The 18,228-nt window shown below is 40.9% G+C and overlaps 1 protein-coding gene across 3 annotated transcripts in view; it reads left to right on the top strand.

Annotated features, from left to right (window-relative positions):
- Nucleotides 1-407: 407 nt before the first annotated feature.
- Nucleotides 408-18,228, top strand: part of RNF130 (ring finger protein 130) — a 48,449-nt gene continuing 30,628 nt past the window's right edge. For 2 of the 3 annotated variants that reach the window (XM_075715261.1, XM_075715262.1), the window contains exons 1-2: nt 578-845; nt 10,258-10,452. In XM_075715261.1, the coding sequence (XP_075571376.1) occupies nt 578-845; nt 10,258-10,452 (463 nt within the window). Of the gene's footprint in view, nt 481-554; nt 846-10,257; nt 10,453-18,228 lie in introns of those variants that run through there. The other variant, XM_075715260.1, reaches the window with a different exon arrangement.

Raw genomic sequence — 18,228 nt, 5'->3', positions numbered from 1 at the left:
GGCTGCGGCCGCCGGTCTGGGCAGCGGTGTGCGTCGCCCGCCGCACTAGGGCCGCGGCGAGCCCCGAGGCGAGGCGGTGCGGAGAGCCCGAGGCGAGCCCCGCGGTCGTGTGTGAGCGCGGCTGAGGCGGCGGCGGCGGCGGCGGCTCCTCCCGGCGGCCTCTCTCGGTGCCGGCGCGGGGTTCTGCGGGGAGGGGGCCGCGGCGCCGCCCCCGCCTCCTCCCCCCGCCCGGCACGGGCAGAGGCGGCGGCCGGGGCTCCCCCGCGGCGGCGGGCGGGCGGCATGAGCGCGGCGCCCTGAGGGGCCGGCGGAGCGCGGCTCGCCCGGAGCAGCCTCCCGCGGGGGCCGCGGCCGGCGGATCGGACTCGGCTGGGGCCTGCCATGACTCCCCTGGCTCCTCCCATGGCATGAGCCCGTGCTCTCCTCCCCCCTCCGCCTGCTTTTGGTCGTTCTCCGCTCCCGGGCCGTCAGATGGGATAAAATACACCCGGGCGTGTGGGGCTCGGCGCTGCCGCGAGGGAGCGAGGGGAGCGGCGGAGGCAACCGGTGACGGCCGTCGGCTCGCCCGGAGTCGAAGATGAGCTGGCGGTGGGCTCGCCAGCACGGGAACGGCGGCTGCTCCGTCCTGCTGCTGCTGCTGCTGCTGCTCTGGCACTGCTGGGTCCGGCCGGCCGGCGCCGACAACGCCAGCCAGGCGTACTACACCGCCCTCATCAACGTGACGGTGCTGAGCCCCGAGCGGGGCGGCCCCACGCTGCTGAGGATCGACCGCGGCCGCTACGGGCAGGATTCCCCCAAGGTGGAGGTCAAGGGCTTGCTGGTGGCTCCCGTCCCCATCAACGGAGGTAACGCTTCCTTCCCCGCCGTCGGTCGCTTGCTCTCGGGGCCTCCTTTAGCGGTGCATGGCCTGTGTCTGGGCTTTGCAGACTTTTCCTAGAGAGCTCTGACAGAAGAGGAGGAAGAACTTGCCCGGGGGGGGGGGGGGGGGGGGGGGGGGGATCATAAAAAAATAATCCGTGGCCTGAGAGCGCTGGCTTTAGTAACGGCTCTGCAAAGCATAATGTGTTTTCCAGCATGGATCCCAGTAGGCCAGTCGTATTAAGCGATGAAGGTGTTATTTCTAAACTAATTACAGAGTCGGCAGGGATAGTTAAGAGTATTTGGTGACAGCCTTGCCATGAATCTCGGAGCAGCTGCATGGCTATCTTGCTGTGATAGGTATGCATCTGGATGGCTTTTGCAGCTGCATGAAGTCATGATTGTTCGGCGTACATATCTTAAAAATACTGTTTAAGCTGTCCATCAAGACTTGGCAGGACTGAAGCCATCAAGCTGTTACTCTCATGGCCAGTCCAAAATGCGCTTGTTTGCGGTACTGAACGCTGTGTAGTGCTTCCAAATAAGTTTTCTTTTAATTAAGTGAAGCTGTTGTCCATCAAATGTTTTTTTTTGACAAATGTTGGGTTTTATAGAGAAGGCTAATTTAAACAAGTGGGAGTATCGTCTTGATTTTTGCCTGAAATGAAACCAATTGCTTCAGTCATAATGATGCGGTGTTAGTAGTATCTTATTTTGAAAATCCTTCTTGACGTTATCTAAACTGCCATCTTTAAGAAATGGACTACTTCATGGATCACGGTGGTCCCAGCCTGTCTCCTGAACAGTAAACCTCTGAATAATGCGTTAAGTGAAATAATGTAGTCCGTTAAAACTAGACTTCTTAAGTGGTGAATATTAAGAGGTTTTTATGAAAGAATTGATAACGCAGAACTACTGTGTTATTAAAAGCTTTTGAGAATTTACCAAACCTTAAGATCAGGAGAATACTTTGATGCTTCTTCAGAATGAAATGCATCCTGCTAGGCAGCCTGCTGTAAGCTTCTAGTATGTATGAAGCAGACTGTGCATCAGTAGATGCTTACTGGTTTCATTAGCTCTACAAAATGTTAAGCAGACTATATTAATATAGCATATTTTGGGTAGAAGGGTGAGGAAGCAGAAATTGTTGAGCCAGTCTACTGTAAAATGATTTCCATTTGTACTTCAAATCCTACCTTCACTGTGCTTTCGGAGTCAGCTATCATCAAATACGCTCAGTGTTTCCTTCTGCTTGCCGGTATTCCTCACTTACACACACACCAGCTGCCATATGAAATCAGGAGGCTGTCCTGAAAGTGTTAGGCACGTAAACACTGTTACTGGAAGTAGTATTTTTAAGGTTTTTAAAATTGCTGCCTTTTAATCTATGCACAGTGTCAAAACACTTGATTTGTTTAGTAGCTGCATTATTTGCCGAGAAGAACTTTTGATATTAATTACTTTTTTACCTGCTTCTGTAACTTTTTCTACTATCTTCTTGATATGGTCTTTACTAAAAGTGTGATTAAAACATTGAGGGGGGCTGACAGCATTTTCACTGGAAGCTAATAATGAGAGAAGAATAAAATTCTGAGCCATCCATAAACAGCATTTTTATACCTTGCTGTGAAGTATTGTATGATGAATAACTTCAGTGAGAAAGCACATCAGGAATCATGAAATTGCAGACCTCAATTTCTGCAGTTTTGACATGCTGCAGTCATTAAAACTTTGCCATGAGTTGGGGAGATTCAGTTCTGCCCTGTTTGTCAACAGAAGACTGTTAAAGCAGACATTGCAGCAGTTGTCTTACTTGAAATTCTTCTGGATTGTTTGTGTAGGTTGTTGTATAGTATATGTTTTATTTTACTTTTGCCAAGGCATGCTTCATGTGGCTTAAAAATATTTCATGTAGTAGGAAAGATTGGAATACTTTATGCTTTTAGTTAAGATGTTCTTGAATGCTTAAGGGTCTTATGTTTATATTCTTCCACTTTCTTTATATCTAGATTTGATAAAAGACGATGCTGTCTTGCTGAAAGTAATTGTTCTAATGCCTTTTTATCAGCTTGTTCATACTGCTGTAGAACTCGTTTGCAAAATACTTTTTTTTAATAGCTCTTAACATGAGTAGCTAGCACCAGCCTCTGCTGTTAGAGCAGAAAATGCTCTACCCCAGTTCTCACGTATCCTAAGAAGAAAAGGACTCTACAACTGTTGGCAACTGTGTTTGAAGGTACCTTGACTCTGAGACTGCTTTGATGTCAAACATTCACCCATTCATGGGCTATCCCTTGAAATTTCCATGGACGTGGGTGATCTTGATGGGGTAGACTGAGGCATCATTGCTTTAGAGCTCTAATGTCCTTAATGTCACGTTTTTCCATGCTGCATTAAGATGCCTTATTCATTGCCTGCAGGGAAATAAATGAATTTACGAATTCAAGATTTAGGGCCAATGATCTACTGCTGAACGTACACCGTTTGTAACAGCACAGCCTGTGATTTTTAACTGTTGTGCTCTGTGATGTGTTTTTGTTAACTTGCGTTCTTGAATATGCCCGATATTTTATATACTGCTCTTTGAAGTTGCCAGTCCCATGTGATTACACATGCTTTAAATCTCGGTGCAGAATAATATATTCAATCACTTCTGTTTCTTTAGCAGAATTTCTTTAATCAAATTCAATCTTGTCATGTTAATGCATGTATTAAAACCCTTCCCCTGTTCTTTTTATAGACCCTTGTATGAAATTGATACTGGCTTTCAAAAGCAATGTTCCCGTGGAAGTGATATGGCAGTAATTTGCATGACCGCTTGTGAATGTGACTTCTGAAGGTGTAGCTCCAGCGAGCTGTTGGTCACAGTTGGCTGCTGGGTGTAAATACAGCACCTGTGTGCGCATATCTTTCCAAGTGCGTTAAATGCACACTAGCAGCAGAGTTTCTCTATTAATCTCTCTTCTGTTCTTCCACTTCTAGTTCCTTTTCTTACTTCCTCTAACTTGTTAATCTTTTATCATAGTTTAAATAATTTCCTGCTCGAAGAGTGTTTTTAAACAGCTTCTGCATATGAATGTTTACAGATGAGCAAAAAATGCTTCTCTCGTTCTGCATGGAAGGATAATAGTGAAATGCATCTTCACAGCCTGATGTAGCTTTTCTGATAGTTTAGTTCAGGTTTATATTATCTCTTCGGTGAGGTTACTGAGCACTTCTCATTCAGTCCCTTACTCTGTTACTTGTGCCTTTGTGGAACCAGCCGCTTCAGCCCAAACTCCTCCCAGTAGGTGCTGGTGGCGGTGTCTGTACATGCACCGTGTAAGCATTCAGCCCTGCGCTACTCCAGTGACCTCTGCTTTTGAGCATCTTTGGTATTACGTGCCTGACACCAGTTGTGGTGCCGACTTTTAGGTGTCAGGCATATTCCTCTTGCTATGACAAACCAAGCTAGAAGCCACCGAAAACTCACTTTAATGATTCTTGGTAGAAACTGCAACGCTTTGTGGCTTAGTTCCCTCAAAAATGTTCTCCATGCTGAACAGGACTTTTCTGTAACTGTTGAGTCTGGGTTATTGCATGTCATCCTGGGTTTGGAGACAGTTGAGGACTGGAAATGTCAGTCCCGTGTGCTCTCAGAGTCCCCTCGCAGATGGTCGGACCTTGCTGGGAGGCGAGGTTTTGTGTACCTTGGCTGGCTTGGGTGGCAGGCAGGGTGATTAGGACTGGAGTTGGGACTGATAGGAAGTGAAATAGCAGCAGGCTCAAAGCTAAACTTGAAAATATTAAGACTCACTGAGCCAACAGGTCAGGGACGAGGGGGGATGGAAAGGGACTGGAGTCTAAAGGGCTTGTGGGGAGGTGATGGTTGTATGAAAGCTGCATTAGAGGAAGAACTTGTAGAAAGGGGAGATCTCTGCTGAAGGGGTGGTAGGGATGTGGCTGGGCAAGGAGACTGAGAGTTTGAGGAAAAACATATGTTAGGAAAAGGTGGAAGTGGGGAAGAAACAATATTGGCACAATGTTAGGAATGGAGGTATTTCTTGTGCGTGGTACTGTAACTATAGCATTCTGTAGCATCTGACACTTCATAAACATGTTGTGTGAACGAGTTTTAGCTCCAGAAGGCTTAAAACGACAGTTTCCTGGTAACTGCAGAGCTTTAGGTAACATTCAGACAGAATTTTGTGTTTCTTTCTGGCCCAAAATCCAAAGTAATAAGCTTTAGGAAAATGCAACAAGTGAATGTATCAATAAATATAGAGTAGTAGAAGAAAAATCTTGTGCATGCATCCATCCTTTTCCATCCATCCTTTTCCATTTATCTAGCTTAATTAGTAGTCATTAATTGATAACAAAAGTGGAGGTAATATGTTGGAGTTTATAGCCATAATTGTAGTATACTTACTGAGCTAACAAGATTAAATCTGAACTATTAGAGGACTCTTCTAAGCTTCAGTGATTTTCTTTTGTTTAACTTCTTCCCTGAAACAAGATTATCTCTTGTTCAAAGAGTTTCTTTTAGTGTTAAAGCCAGCTTTAGTCAAAGCAATTACCTGAAATAGCTCTTATAGTACATAGTTCATTGACACAACTTTTAAAAAGTGGAAATTATAACTGGCTTGAATAAGGACTATATTGATAATAACACAAGTAGTAATACGTTGAAAGAAAAGATATATATTACACATATCAAACCCTAATGGGATAGCAAATAGCCTTCCTTGAAAGAAGAAAGAAACAGTGCTGCTGTGTTGCTTCTGTGAATTTCCCAGCTCAATTCCTTTTCTGGAAATTTTATCACAGGATTATAATTAATGTGTTGCACAAGGCTGGCTGTTTTGCCAGTCAGGTGTGCTGGGCAGTGCCTGCTGGAGGGAGGGAATGCTTTGGGGCACGGACTGCATCTTCCCGTGTGCTGTTTTCCTTCCCAACGAGTCTCTTGATCTGCTGCCCCTCAAAATGTTGATGGTGTCTCTCCACCTATTGTATCACAATGACTGAAGGTCAGGATTTAAAGTTATTTCTGTATGTGTAGCTGAGACAGACCAGCTCTGGCAACTGGTGCTGGCCTCAGAGTGGAGTATTAGCTGAGATGCAATCAGTATCAAGATACCTGACCTTTTTTTTTTTTTAAAAAAAAAAGAAAGAAAAAAAGGAAAAAACCAAACAAGCTATGGAATAAAATAGTTAATGCCCAGGGTGTGGGATCATGGCACTGGCCTTTTTCTGTGAAAAGGGGACAAAGTCTGGTAACAGTCAATGCAGCAACCTTGGCTGAAGTGGGATGTCACAGCTACGTTTTAAGCAATGCCAGAGCAACATAACCACCCGGTATATGAGAGAAGGCAAACCCAGTCGCAGTTCAGAAGTAGAAGGAGACAGTCTGCATTCAGGCAGGTGTGTGCTTACTTCTGACAAAGCCTCTGAGAGCTGACCTATTAATTTCATTTTTGCTCCTACAAAATGGGTATCCCTTTCATAGGGGGAAGGCTAAAGGACCTGGTCAAGCAGTGGGAAAAGATGAGGAGGAAAGCACTGTTGGTGTTCTAATGTAAGCTTGCCAGTACTTCTTCAGTAGTTGAGGAAGCCTGGTTGGATCTGTTGCATTATTAACTATTTCTTTCACATGAATCCCTAAAACGTTGTCACAAACATTAGTCTTTCAGCAGGAAGGGGTCTTGAATTTAAAAAAATGCTTAAGGAGAAACAGTTACGTGCAAGTTGAGCAGTCCTGTGTGTTCTGCAAGAGGAAAGTGAAGCGCTCCCGAAGTTGAGAACAGACATGCAGCCTAACTGTGGGTACTTAAATCGCAGCTGATCCTTCTGTAGAGAGGCTCTTCTGTGGTGTTGGGGCTTGCAGTAGAAAAGGAGATACCTACAACGACATTGTACGTAGCGCTCTAACCCAGCAGGCTGCCACTTCTAACGGAAAATTGGTTTTTTGCCAACACATTCACGGTACATAGGTAGACATGGAGAAAGGAAAGGCAGAGTAAATAACTTCTATTTCAAATAAGCCACAAGAGTAGCACACCTACAAGGAAACAGATGGCTTTCTGTATGCTTGTATCTTCTGAAATTATGAAATTACATGAGTGACTTCTGATCATATCTTTTTATGTGCAAGTGATTTGTTTTAGAATAACTTTAATTTAATCTGAAGTTGCTTTTCATTCTGGCATGGACATCATCCAGGTAATGCTTGCAAGCCCTGGTCTTTTAGATCCTAATTGGACTTTGGACAATGGAGCATAGATGGCATGATAATGGAGTGCTATCGATGGTGATTCTTGCTGACACTGTTCGTTTGTCTGTGTCCTTTACAATGCCAACTGATGTGCCTGGCACGTTAGGTGTATAGCAGATGTTTTATTTGAGCCAGCTCTCTGTGCTTGAAGGGTGACCATGATTATAAAGCTTTCGCTCTTTTCTGAGTGTATTAAGTCTATTGAAAAGATGGGCAGAAAAACTCGGACTTTCCACTTTTGTTCCTGAATTTTATTTAGCTAAAAGTGAAAAGATTACTTAACATTTGTGTGGTCTAAATAGGATACTAATGTAAAGAAAAGTGGGTTGTGACTTTTTATTAAATCTGAACTGATTTGCAGTTAGTCAGTTCAGGTTAATCTAAACCATCCAGATTTTCCTTAATGTCTTTGTATTGCTTAAATAGTGCCAAAATAAGATTCTCAGCTGTTGTTTTTTCATCGGGCCATACCGAATCCACTTCATCAGGAATAACGTGCTGTATGTATTTGAGTGGTGTTTGTTGGTCTATATCTGGAAAGCTTTTATCTCTTAATATCTTGTTTCCTAATCCTGTTGCTCAATCAGTAATGTTTCATAGCTCTGTCCACAGCTGAAAGAGACTTTGATCTCTACCATGGTAGAAAATTTTGTACTACTTTTCCCACACATGCAGTTTCTGTTATCTCTTACTTTCTCTGTCAGTTTTTAAGCTAAAAATTTCAAGCCATGCAAATTTAAAGGTGCCTACATAAATTTTTGTAAAACTGAACTATATAACAGACTTTTGAGAATGCTGCTTTCCTTTTCAAGGTGCCTTTTGCCTTTTATTGCTTTTATGATTTTTTCATTCTAATAGCCCATCACCCTATTTTTATGGCCATTTTTGTTTTCACTTGGTATTTTACTTTTGAGCATGATTGGACTGAAGCAAACTGTACATAATCCATAGGATTACTGCTCTTTATCCCATATATTTTAAGTAAATTTATGTTGGCCGTAGTGTCTACTTTTGGAATTAATTTTGGCAGTTTGAGGAGATTCTGTGGAATTGTGGCCATTTATTGAATGGTATTTTCCAAAGGATGTATCACACCTGAGATTCTTGAATCTGATTTCACTGGAGAAGGATGGGATTTTTTGCTTTCAAGGCTTGAGAAACTTCCTATCGCAGTCTGCTGATGCTTTCCCCCTCCTGCATTTTTAAGTGGAAATGTTCTGAACAAGGGGGGAAGCGTGCATTAAACAGTGAACTGCTTTTATCTTAATAGAGGACATCAAGACGGGTTGCACGTGTGCCATGTTACGGTTCTGTCACATTTTAAAAAGGACTGTAATTCCTTTAAAAAAACGTACTGTTCTCTTAAATTTAAGACTACAAAAACAAGCTACAAAAGTGCAGTCGATATGCAAGTGCACTCCTAGGATCGTTGCTGTTTGTGATGGCCATCAGAAGTGCTCCAAAACAATGCGTGTGCATCAGTGCTGGCTAGCAATTTCCAAAGGGATTCGAGTAATAATGTCAGGGCAGTGGAAGAAAACACTCTGTAAAAATTCAGCTTCAGGCATCTATATTTCAGATTTTCCCTGCTCCCTGTATAAAACAAAAGCACAAATACAAAACTACAGCAAATAGCCCTCCCTGTCTGAAATGTCTAATACAGCCTGGAGGAAACAATTGTGAAAAGGATGTGCTTACATCTGGCTGCCCGCCCTCCTTCCAGGGGAACAGGGAGAGGCACTTCTTGTCCAAATTAAGAGGTGCAACGACTTCCTGTACGACTGCCACAATATAGATTCATCGGCACTGGTTTTCTTCAGGCAAGCAAAAGATTTTCTTTCTTGTTTCAGAAAAGGTCCTTTAGCTGTTTGAATCTCCTTTGTTAGAGGTTTTAACCTGAGCTATGTTAAGCTGAGAATGCTTAAAAAGATCTTTTGTTTTGTTTCCAGCTGATATGTTAAATTAGGTATTTTTTTTTTGTGGTAGACTTTTTGCTGAAATCCCATAGTCTGTGCTGAAGAACTCACTTCTTTAAAAGGAAAATTTTATGGGACACTTCATTTGAATTGCTCTTAGGATCTGTAATGTTTTCAGAGCTATTATGCAAATAGATTTTGCGTTTATGTCTTGAAAAATCACTGTTTATCCCAACCATTTTTAGTAGCCAAAGATTCTTATACTCTTGGCCTTTGAAAGGGTAAATATATTTGTATTGTAAGTTACTGTTGACTCTACATTTCTAAAATCCTTTAATGATATGACCAGTGTACCAGACCAAGCTGGATGTTTCCAGTTGTGTAAACAGAAATGTCTTTCATCGGTTTCAGCTGCGGTGGAGTTATCTTCTGTGTTGCATTTTGTGCCTTTTGTACATAGCTCTGTGTGGGTTTGGGTTGTTTCAGGATACATTACAGCATCAGAAAGGACAAAAGAGCAGCTTTGCATACTGTTGAATTCAGGCATCTGGCATTTGCCATTTCTGTTACTCTTTATACCATCAATACCTGTTTAGCTGACAACTTGAGTGCATCGTGTTTGCAAAACCATTTGTTTCTCTCTGAATTTGAATGCACTTCCTTGTAGACAAAACATGCATACATAAAAAGCTGATGTTGGCTGCTGGGGTTTTACAACGTCAGCTTTTAATATCGTCCTTTTTTTACAGTAGCCTGCACGTGGCAGATAACTCTGAAATCTTGTTTTCACAACCTGCTTTGTTTAGTTACACCTCCCACTGCAGTGATATTTATGAGTGCATGAGAAAGAAAAACAAGTTATACTCCCCAGAATGACTGATAAACAGCTGTTTCGTAAATGCCTATGGTATATGAACCATATTCTAATGTTTTTCAGCCTGTAGGCAGGTATTGATTCAAATGTAAATTCATTGTTCTAGCTGCACTGGAGTTAAAAATAGCTTGTGTTAGTGAGCCTAATTCTCGGGCACATAGTCACAGCTTTCAATGTGCAAGACATGTAAAGACTTTTTTTCATAAGAATACAATTAGTTTTAGGCTTTATTAACAAGAGGATAGTGGCTTCCTAGTGCATAACGATTAAGTAATTCAGCAAAACTTGGAGTTAGCTTTTTTCTTTTTTTTGTCTGTTTGAACAAATTGCCATCTGTGTAAATGTATTTCCCATTTCAGTTGCAGATCGCCTGGGCTGTGACCCTCGAACACGTTTCCAAGTTCCACCAAACACCAAGCAGTGGATTGCTTTACTGCAGCGAGGAAACTGTACATTTAGAGAGAAAATACTGCGAGCAGCTTCACATAATGCCACAGCTGTGGTCATTTACAACAATATATCCAGTGAAGAGCCTGTCACAATGACTCATCAAGGTACATAAAATGGAATCTTTTTCACTATAATTCTTTTTTGCCTGAGTACTCTTTTGCCATACAAACTATTGCTAAAGAGCTCTTGGCAGTGCACAGATGATGCTATTTGAAATAGCCTGTTCTCTAATGATGTCTACAGGTATGCAATATAGCGAAATAAGCCAATAATTCTGAAAAGTTATTTTCCTTTAGTGTACGTTTTAGCTAATGAGGAACACTTTCCTCTGCAGTGGGGATATGGGCGTTTTGGAGTGAGGAAATATCTATAAGATCTTAGGAGTAATCTGTTTCAAACCTTGCTGAAGAAGAAAAGCGAACATAATAGAAGGTCTAGAATTTTACAAAGCATCTGTACCTGAAGAATTTTTATAGTAGCATGCCTTCAACTGGCTGTTATGGTGGGGACTTTCAAATGTTAACAGTTATATCAGGATCTGAGCTTGCATGCTTTTTTTAATGACAGTTTACAGAGGGTCCTCTTTCTACGATGTGTCTTTGAGTGCCATACAGGAATCCACAAAACTTAGTGATTTGGAGAGCAGTTGCCTCTGTGAGTTGTCTAGAATTAGACTATTGCTGGTCTAGAGTAATGATGAAATTCTGGATTTCTACTTTTTTAGGGCTATCTATGTGTAAAATTTTGCTGATACTAGTGAGTTACTTTAACTGGTGAGAGCCTCATACATAAAAACTTTCCTTGGTTAAAAATTATTTTCACAATTCTGATAACTACATTTTTTATTTTCCCAGTTAGTTTTCTCTGTTTGGTGTTACTTAGCTTAATCAGAAAAGGCATATTTCTATATTTGATGGCTGTACTGACTGCTGGCTGATGTTGTTTCCACACCCCCCGAATATTTTCAGTCCTTTTTCTTTACGCATAGGGGGTTGCTTGGATACTGGAATTTCCTAATTATTGCTCTGTATATTGTCACACAATTAGAATTGAATTCTTTTACTAAAGTGCTATGGTTGCTTCTTTCTCTTTTACACAAGGGAAATGTCTTGTGGCTTCTTCTGGTTTAGTGGGGTTTGACCTTCCCAGTTCCACAGGAATTTTCCAGGGAGATTTTGACCTCTGTGTAGCAATTCAAAGCCCATTGACAATCTGTTTTTATCTTAGGTACCTTCCTTAGACGTTTTTGCAACTAATGTGCAAGTAAAAAGTCCCATATTCTAGTGAAATGCTTTTTACCACCTTCCTTTTGTGGTTTTTTGCCACTTCTCTCTCTGCTGATAGAGTACCCTCCTAAAGCTTCAGCTCTGGTCTCTCTTTGAAATACCTGTAGGACTGTAAGGTCTGCAGTCTCTGTTTAGCAATGATTTGTGACTCCTCCTGTGGCCTGGAATACCTTACTGTGTCAGAAAAAAACCCTACCAATAACAATACAGCTCTAGCATTGTTTGCTCTGTTACGTGTTAAATCATAATGGGTTTGGTTATAACTTTAATACCTTCTTTCTTCTAATGCTTTTAGATTTGGCAGGTGCTTTCATAGCAATGGGACGGTGTCTGTCTTTATTAGGAAATCCTAGTTCACTCAGTGCTTCAGCTCTGAAGACCATTGTGTTTGTTGCCTTTGAAACTATATCAATAGGTACAGTGGTTCTGGTAGGTTGAAATAATGAAACGCGAGAGCTGCTGTGGGTAAAATGGTGTCTTGTAAGCTAGGCAGGAAACTGGATACTTGATACTTGGAAAAAAGCTAATACTGTCTTCAGCATGTTGACTTCCAAATATTTACTCTTACTCATGGCAAGCTTTAAAAAAAAAATGTAATTACTAGAGACGATGCGTATTTTATCTTTGAGTATTTGACATACTGGGTTTTAGCTGCGTGTACTCAGTCCCTGGTATACTGGAATCTCTGTCACTGATTTGGGCTGTAAGCACTATCCCAATATTGGAGTCGAAGTGTTCGAACTACACGACAGACTAAAAGTAATTATCTAGAACTGAAGTACCACCTTCGCACCACACCGTAATGAAGAGGAAAGTCGCTCCACAGCTTTTGTCTTGATTGCATTATGGTCATGTAAGGGATCTCCTTAGCAGTCTGCGCTTTGCAGAGCTTCCTATAAATAACTTCCTGTTTGCTTGATGTAAGAGCTGCAAGTGTGTGTAACTGAGATGTAAACTAGCCCTTTGGTGTTAGCCTCAGCACAGGGAGGGTTTGGGATCCAGCATTCCCCTCTCCAAGCGGGATATAGATTCATGAACCTGTGCTATCATGATGAGCCTATTCAAACAAATGTTGTGTGTAAAGCAGTCTTACACATGTTCAAGGCGCTCTCTGGTCTTTTTTTTTTCTACCGTTTCAGCCATATCACTGTTTGCATGCTTTTTAGGTGGTGACCGACCACATCATCCGCTAATTAGATATTGCAGTATGCTACATCTCTTTTTAATATTTTCTATCCCTAAAGGCCAGGAGGAGTTGACCCTGTGCATTTGATAGCTGTTCTGCTGCCGATTTGATTAAATACGTCTTAAATAGAGTTGATATAAAGTGAAAATGAAGGTGAGCCACCAGTTGGTCTTATTCATATGATGTCTCGGGTGGTGCAGTATTCCTCTATCCTTTTAAAAATGCATTCTTCACAAGACAATTTTGCAACTGTATTATGATGACCAGGTTCATGGCTCTACATTTTCTTTCCATAGACAGGTGAAAATAGAACTTGTGTCATTTTATATCACTGTAACATAATTTTTATACTGCTGCGTACCAAGCCTTAAGAACATTCTGTCTTCCTGGTGAAGCAGAGGGGAAAGCGGCAACTGCTGATAACGCACACTCTGTGAACTGCATGCTTTCCTGCTTTGATATTTGCTTGAATCCCAATCACCAGCTTAGGCAATGTCTGTGCTAAAAGTAAGTAAAATATTATATAGATTTATGTATGTTGCCCACCTGCAGAGAGGTGATTCCCTATGAAAAGAGCTCAGTAGGCAGTTCTCACCTATGGGATTAATATTTTATCCAGGTTATTTTATGCTTGAGCACACATTTGAGAATTTTAATCTTGTGGAAATTTGTTCATACTCAACATATTACTTAGCAGAATATAAATTCCTTCTGGTGCCAAGATAACAGCTGTCACTCTTGAATCAGTCTATCATCACCATGTCAAATGGACAGTTTCTGTTGCTACTGTCAGAATTTGCTTGTTCTTGTGTGATAGTCCACTAAGGCTCTGCCCCTTCAAGTTGAGTTTTAAAGTAGGTATTGACCTTAAGGAGCTGGTGAACTTTTTTTAAAAAAAAAAAAATTTTGTTAATGTTATTTGCACATTATTTTCTTTTCTCTCTGTATATTCTCGTATGTATTACTGTGTGCATGTAAAACAAGTTTATTTTACACATTCTTGTAAATGTCCTTTATCAACCTAAGTGAAGGACATCTTTCCCAGCATAGGTTATGTTAGACTATGATATCACTGGCAGGAAGGCAGTTTTATGAGTGGTTTTGCTTGCTACTTCTGTTAAAGCAGAACAAATATTGTCTAATGTAAAAAAGAGCCTATGTGGTAGAGAAAATATGTAGTAGATGTCTCCTTTATAATCAATTATGGGAATAGGAAGGAAGTGCAGGTAAAATAGCATTTTAATTCTTTTGTTGTTTGTGTGTGATGCAGACAGTCCTGTCAAGTACAAAATAGTTAAATTTCATGTTGAATTTCTCTGTTAAAATCTAGACTTTTATTTGGATTTATTGAAAAGAATATAAGCCAAAGAAGCCTCTAAAGTTAAAATTTCATACTCAGAATTTATGGAACAAATATAAGCAGAAAAAATATAAGGAAGTATAGAAGAGAGTGTCAAAATGAAGCTGCTGGATTCCAGTAACTACTGTTCATCAGTGCTGAAGAAATTTCGTGAAGTATTTAAACAACTCCTAATATAACACCTTTTTCGGAGGATTTACCTGATACACGTAAATCTTTTAGTCTTTAGAAGAAGCTGCAGACATCTTATCGGGATCAATCTTGATTGCACTTATAAAGAAACAACACGTTCGTTTTCTGCGGGAAGGTGTTTCTGTTCAGTGATGTGCACAGATGACGTTCCCCTGCTGTAGTACTGTGGGAGAGGTGCCCAACGCTGGCTCCCAGAAACGGTTTCCTTTCAAAGGGAGGGCTTCTGATGGCCCTCTCTCTGCTTAAAAAGCACGCTAGCACAGGAAGCAAGGTCTGTTCTTGCTTTGAACTGTGATAAAGCTTGAACGTATTTTATGCGGATTATTTTAGGTCACTGGGTCAGAGGCAGGAGGGACAGGAAGTAATCTGGAGTTGTTGCCATCTAATGGCTATTCTGTGTTCTTGCCCGAATTCGGAGTGGGTAGAGCAGGCTGCAGAGATCCCGCAGTCAAAACGCCGCTCTCCGCTGTTGCGGCACTCTCGCTGCGTGCAGCACAGCTCTTCCTCTGCTGCTTGCCTTTTTCTCACAAATGTCTCTTTATGTAACTGCAAGCTGAACTGATGCGTGAAAGCTATGGCAGGGTGCATTCCAGATTATTTTGCACAAATGTGTGCTGACAAATATTTCAGCTCTATACCAAATCCAGTGCAAGACTTTCCCTGGATTAGAGACCTACTTTTAATCCACAGATCAAAACTAATTTTATTGTATATTACAATACTGTTGTTATAACTTATTATTAATAATTTACCCTGGAATATTAGTGAGAAGGAAGGAGGGATGAGTCATGAGAGTTGAAGCTTCAAAAAAGGCAAAACAATCAATAGTCTAACCATGGCTTACATATCTTTGATCATTTTATATCATTTATTGTTTATATTTGCTAATTGAAAATGTGGGGAACAAGTGTCAACAGCATTATAGTTAATCCTGTTTCCCACTGCGTTTTCTCGGAGGTGTGTCCATCAGGAAAATCTGTCCTACGGTAGATGGAGGTGTCTGACGCTTAACGAGATGTGGAGAGGAATGTGTTTGAAGTACAGGTTCTGGACCATAAGGAAGCATTTGTCTCCAAGATAAGCCAGGGAAACCCCTGGCTAACATAGCCTCAGTGCCTTGCAGAACTTCTTACCAGTGTATAAGCCTCGTCCACAACTGAAATAACAGCAGTTAGGCTCATTTTTCCTTAGCCAGCTGAAAGGGTAATTAGTTCTGTGACTGTGAAAAGGCCCATGGGATTGTTAGTGACTGTAAGTAATTACATTCTTTTTCTTATCCAAAGTCTGAGCTCCAGCAGCAGAGTAATTCCCAAAATCTATGGATTTGGTGGAATCAAATTTATTATATTAATCTATGAATATGCTATTTATGAATCTCTAAAAATATTTTGTAGTGTCCTTGGGTAAGGCTCTCTTGCCATTTCTCTTTTGGGTTTTGCTGAATTTGTTTGGAATGACTGTCCAGATTGATGAATCTATGTGGAAGTTGTCTGTAGACAGAAGAAATTATGAGCATCACAGGCTACCTTTATGAGAAGTCCCTGGGTTTTTTAGCTCCAACTTCCATTAGTGGGAATACAAACTGCTGTCCAGAAATAGCAAAATGGGAGCCACCTACTAGCACCTGGTCACATTACAGAATGCAAGATTACGGAGACTTTTAGTTATCAAAACCCAAGTGTGTCTTATATGACCCTACTGGTCCATTCATCAATTTTACATGAATATTATTGATTAATCAAGAATGTGACACTGTAGTCAGTGATTGGGTATTAAATCGAGATCTAAGGTTACAGGTTTTGTACATTGTTCAGAAGTATATGTGAAGAAAGGTTGTTTTCAAATAAGCAGAAATATCTTTTGAAGATAAAGATTTACATATTTCGGAAATACATGAAATTGTGACATGAGGAACCTTTTTTCGGTAGTGTGTCGTGTTAGGATTACGCCATTTCCCTAGTCAAAACTTAACATGACCCTTCTGGTTTTTATTAATTTGCATTTGTTCAAAGTTTGAATATAAAATTTGGTCTACTTTGTTATCATACTAATACCTTAACAGTAAAAGTATTCATTAAATAGGACTGCAAATGCTGTTTACTTGCCATAATACATAGTTAAATGCCTTGTAAAACTATGTGAATGAAATAAAATATCTGCATACAGATTGTGGAAAGGGCATGATAGAATGATGAATTCCTTTGTACCAAGTTTTTTTCGTATTCTGCTGGCATTATTTAAATGGAATGTCCGTTTCCTTTTCAAAAAGAAGTGTAATGCAAGTAGATGCAAAGAAGCATTGCTAAAAAGAAAAATGTTGTGTGAAATGTCTGTAAAATCATTGCAACATCTGTCTGCTTTCCCCTTATCTAGGCTTGTTTTTCCCTAGTGTAAAGAACCCAAAAGGTCACATGCATTAAAAAATACACATAAATATAATTCCACAAGATAAAAGTCCTTCTACAGAAAGGGAATATGCAATATAAGTAGAATGGTCAAGGCAATGAAAAGCAAAGGGGGGAAAAAACCCAGTGTCCTTACCATTTTCAGTGAACTCTGCTGTATCTCTGGAACCAGAGATGTATACACTCTCCCTTCTGGTGCTCCCCCTTCTCAGCCCAGCCATGAATCTCTCTTCCCGGTGTCCATCAGAAGCGTTGAAGTAGCATATTTTTGCTTTCACAAATCAAGATGGGGCAGACATTCAGGAACTCGGGGGAGGCTTAGAGCTAAGAGGTGGGTGCATCTTGTAGCTTAATAAAAAGGCTCTTAATTCTTCTTACAGTGCTTAGTGTCATATGACTTACGATAGAAGATAAAAAGGAGCTCTCTGGGCGAGGCTGATGGAGAGGAAATGATCTGCAGCGAGGCCAAAGTCTAATGCCTCTCTTCTACATGCTAATACTGTATCGTATCTTTGAGAGACTGCTAAGTGTCGGTTTTCTTGAGTGGGGTACGCTGGGTGTAGCAGAGACAGTGGGACTTGTCAGGCTTGAGGAAGTGCGGGGCATAGCTCCCCCATCCCACCTATACCGGCGTGATTTGGACTGCGAATGAAGCAGGAGGATTTAGCCGTGACTACCTGGTTTGATCTTATGCAGATTTCTCCTTAAGAAACATCTCTGAGTGTCAGAATAGAGCAATTTGGTTATGAAATAATGCGTCAGCAGTTGTAATCTAAATATGGCCCAACAGTTTCCTCAACTGATTTTGCTATTTAGCTCTCTTTTAGGACCTCTTGGCCATAGTAAATTATAAAGCTGATGCAAAATATGGCAGGAACATTATACTGAAGCATCCTTTCTTGTTTAGTAAAGGAGGGCGGGCATTGGAAAGATGGTTCCTGCTTGGAAGATTATTATTTACCACCTATGGACTTAATAATTTAATGTGATACAGGCTAGGGCAACAAGAATCTGATTAGGCTTTAATATTTGTTTTGAAGTTAATTGTGTCACACCCATCTTTGGAAAGCTGCTCTTGCTGTTTCTAGTTTTCTAATCATACGCCTCAATCATATGCCTGTTTTTCTTAAAGGAGCAGAACTTTGTGAATGTCTGTCACATGTCCATTAGCAATACATTGATGTGTACACGTATTGGTGTGTGGTACATTTCAAAATACGAAAGTGTGTGTAGGCATGTTTAGAGGGTATAGTGCAGTGCCCTTTCTTAGCCTGGCAGAGTAAAATCTGTTGAAGCTCTTTTTGTTGCAATCAAAGAAAAGTTTGAGTGTTCTTCAGGCATAACCTGACTGTATTTCAGTTGTAATTCATAGAAGCCTGGTCGTCACTGAACCTGAATATCTACTTCCTTGTCCTCTTAAGTAGACAGTCAGAATTCAAGTTTTAGCCTCA

The sequence above is a fragment of the Pelecanus crispus genome, chromosome 8 (genome assembly GCF_030463565.1).
Source record: "Pelecanus crispus isolate bPelCri1 chromosome 8, bPelCri1.pri, whole genome shotgun sequence".
Taxonomy (NCBI): Eukaryota; Metazoa; Chordata; class Aves; order Pelecaniformes; family Pelecanidae; genus Pelecanus; species Pelecanus crispus.
The sequence above is the reverse complement of the archived record's forward strand: the minus strand, read 5'-3'. Positions and strand labels throughout refer to the sequence as shown.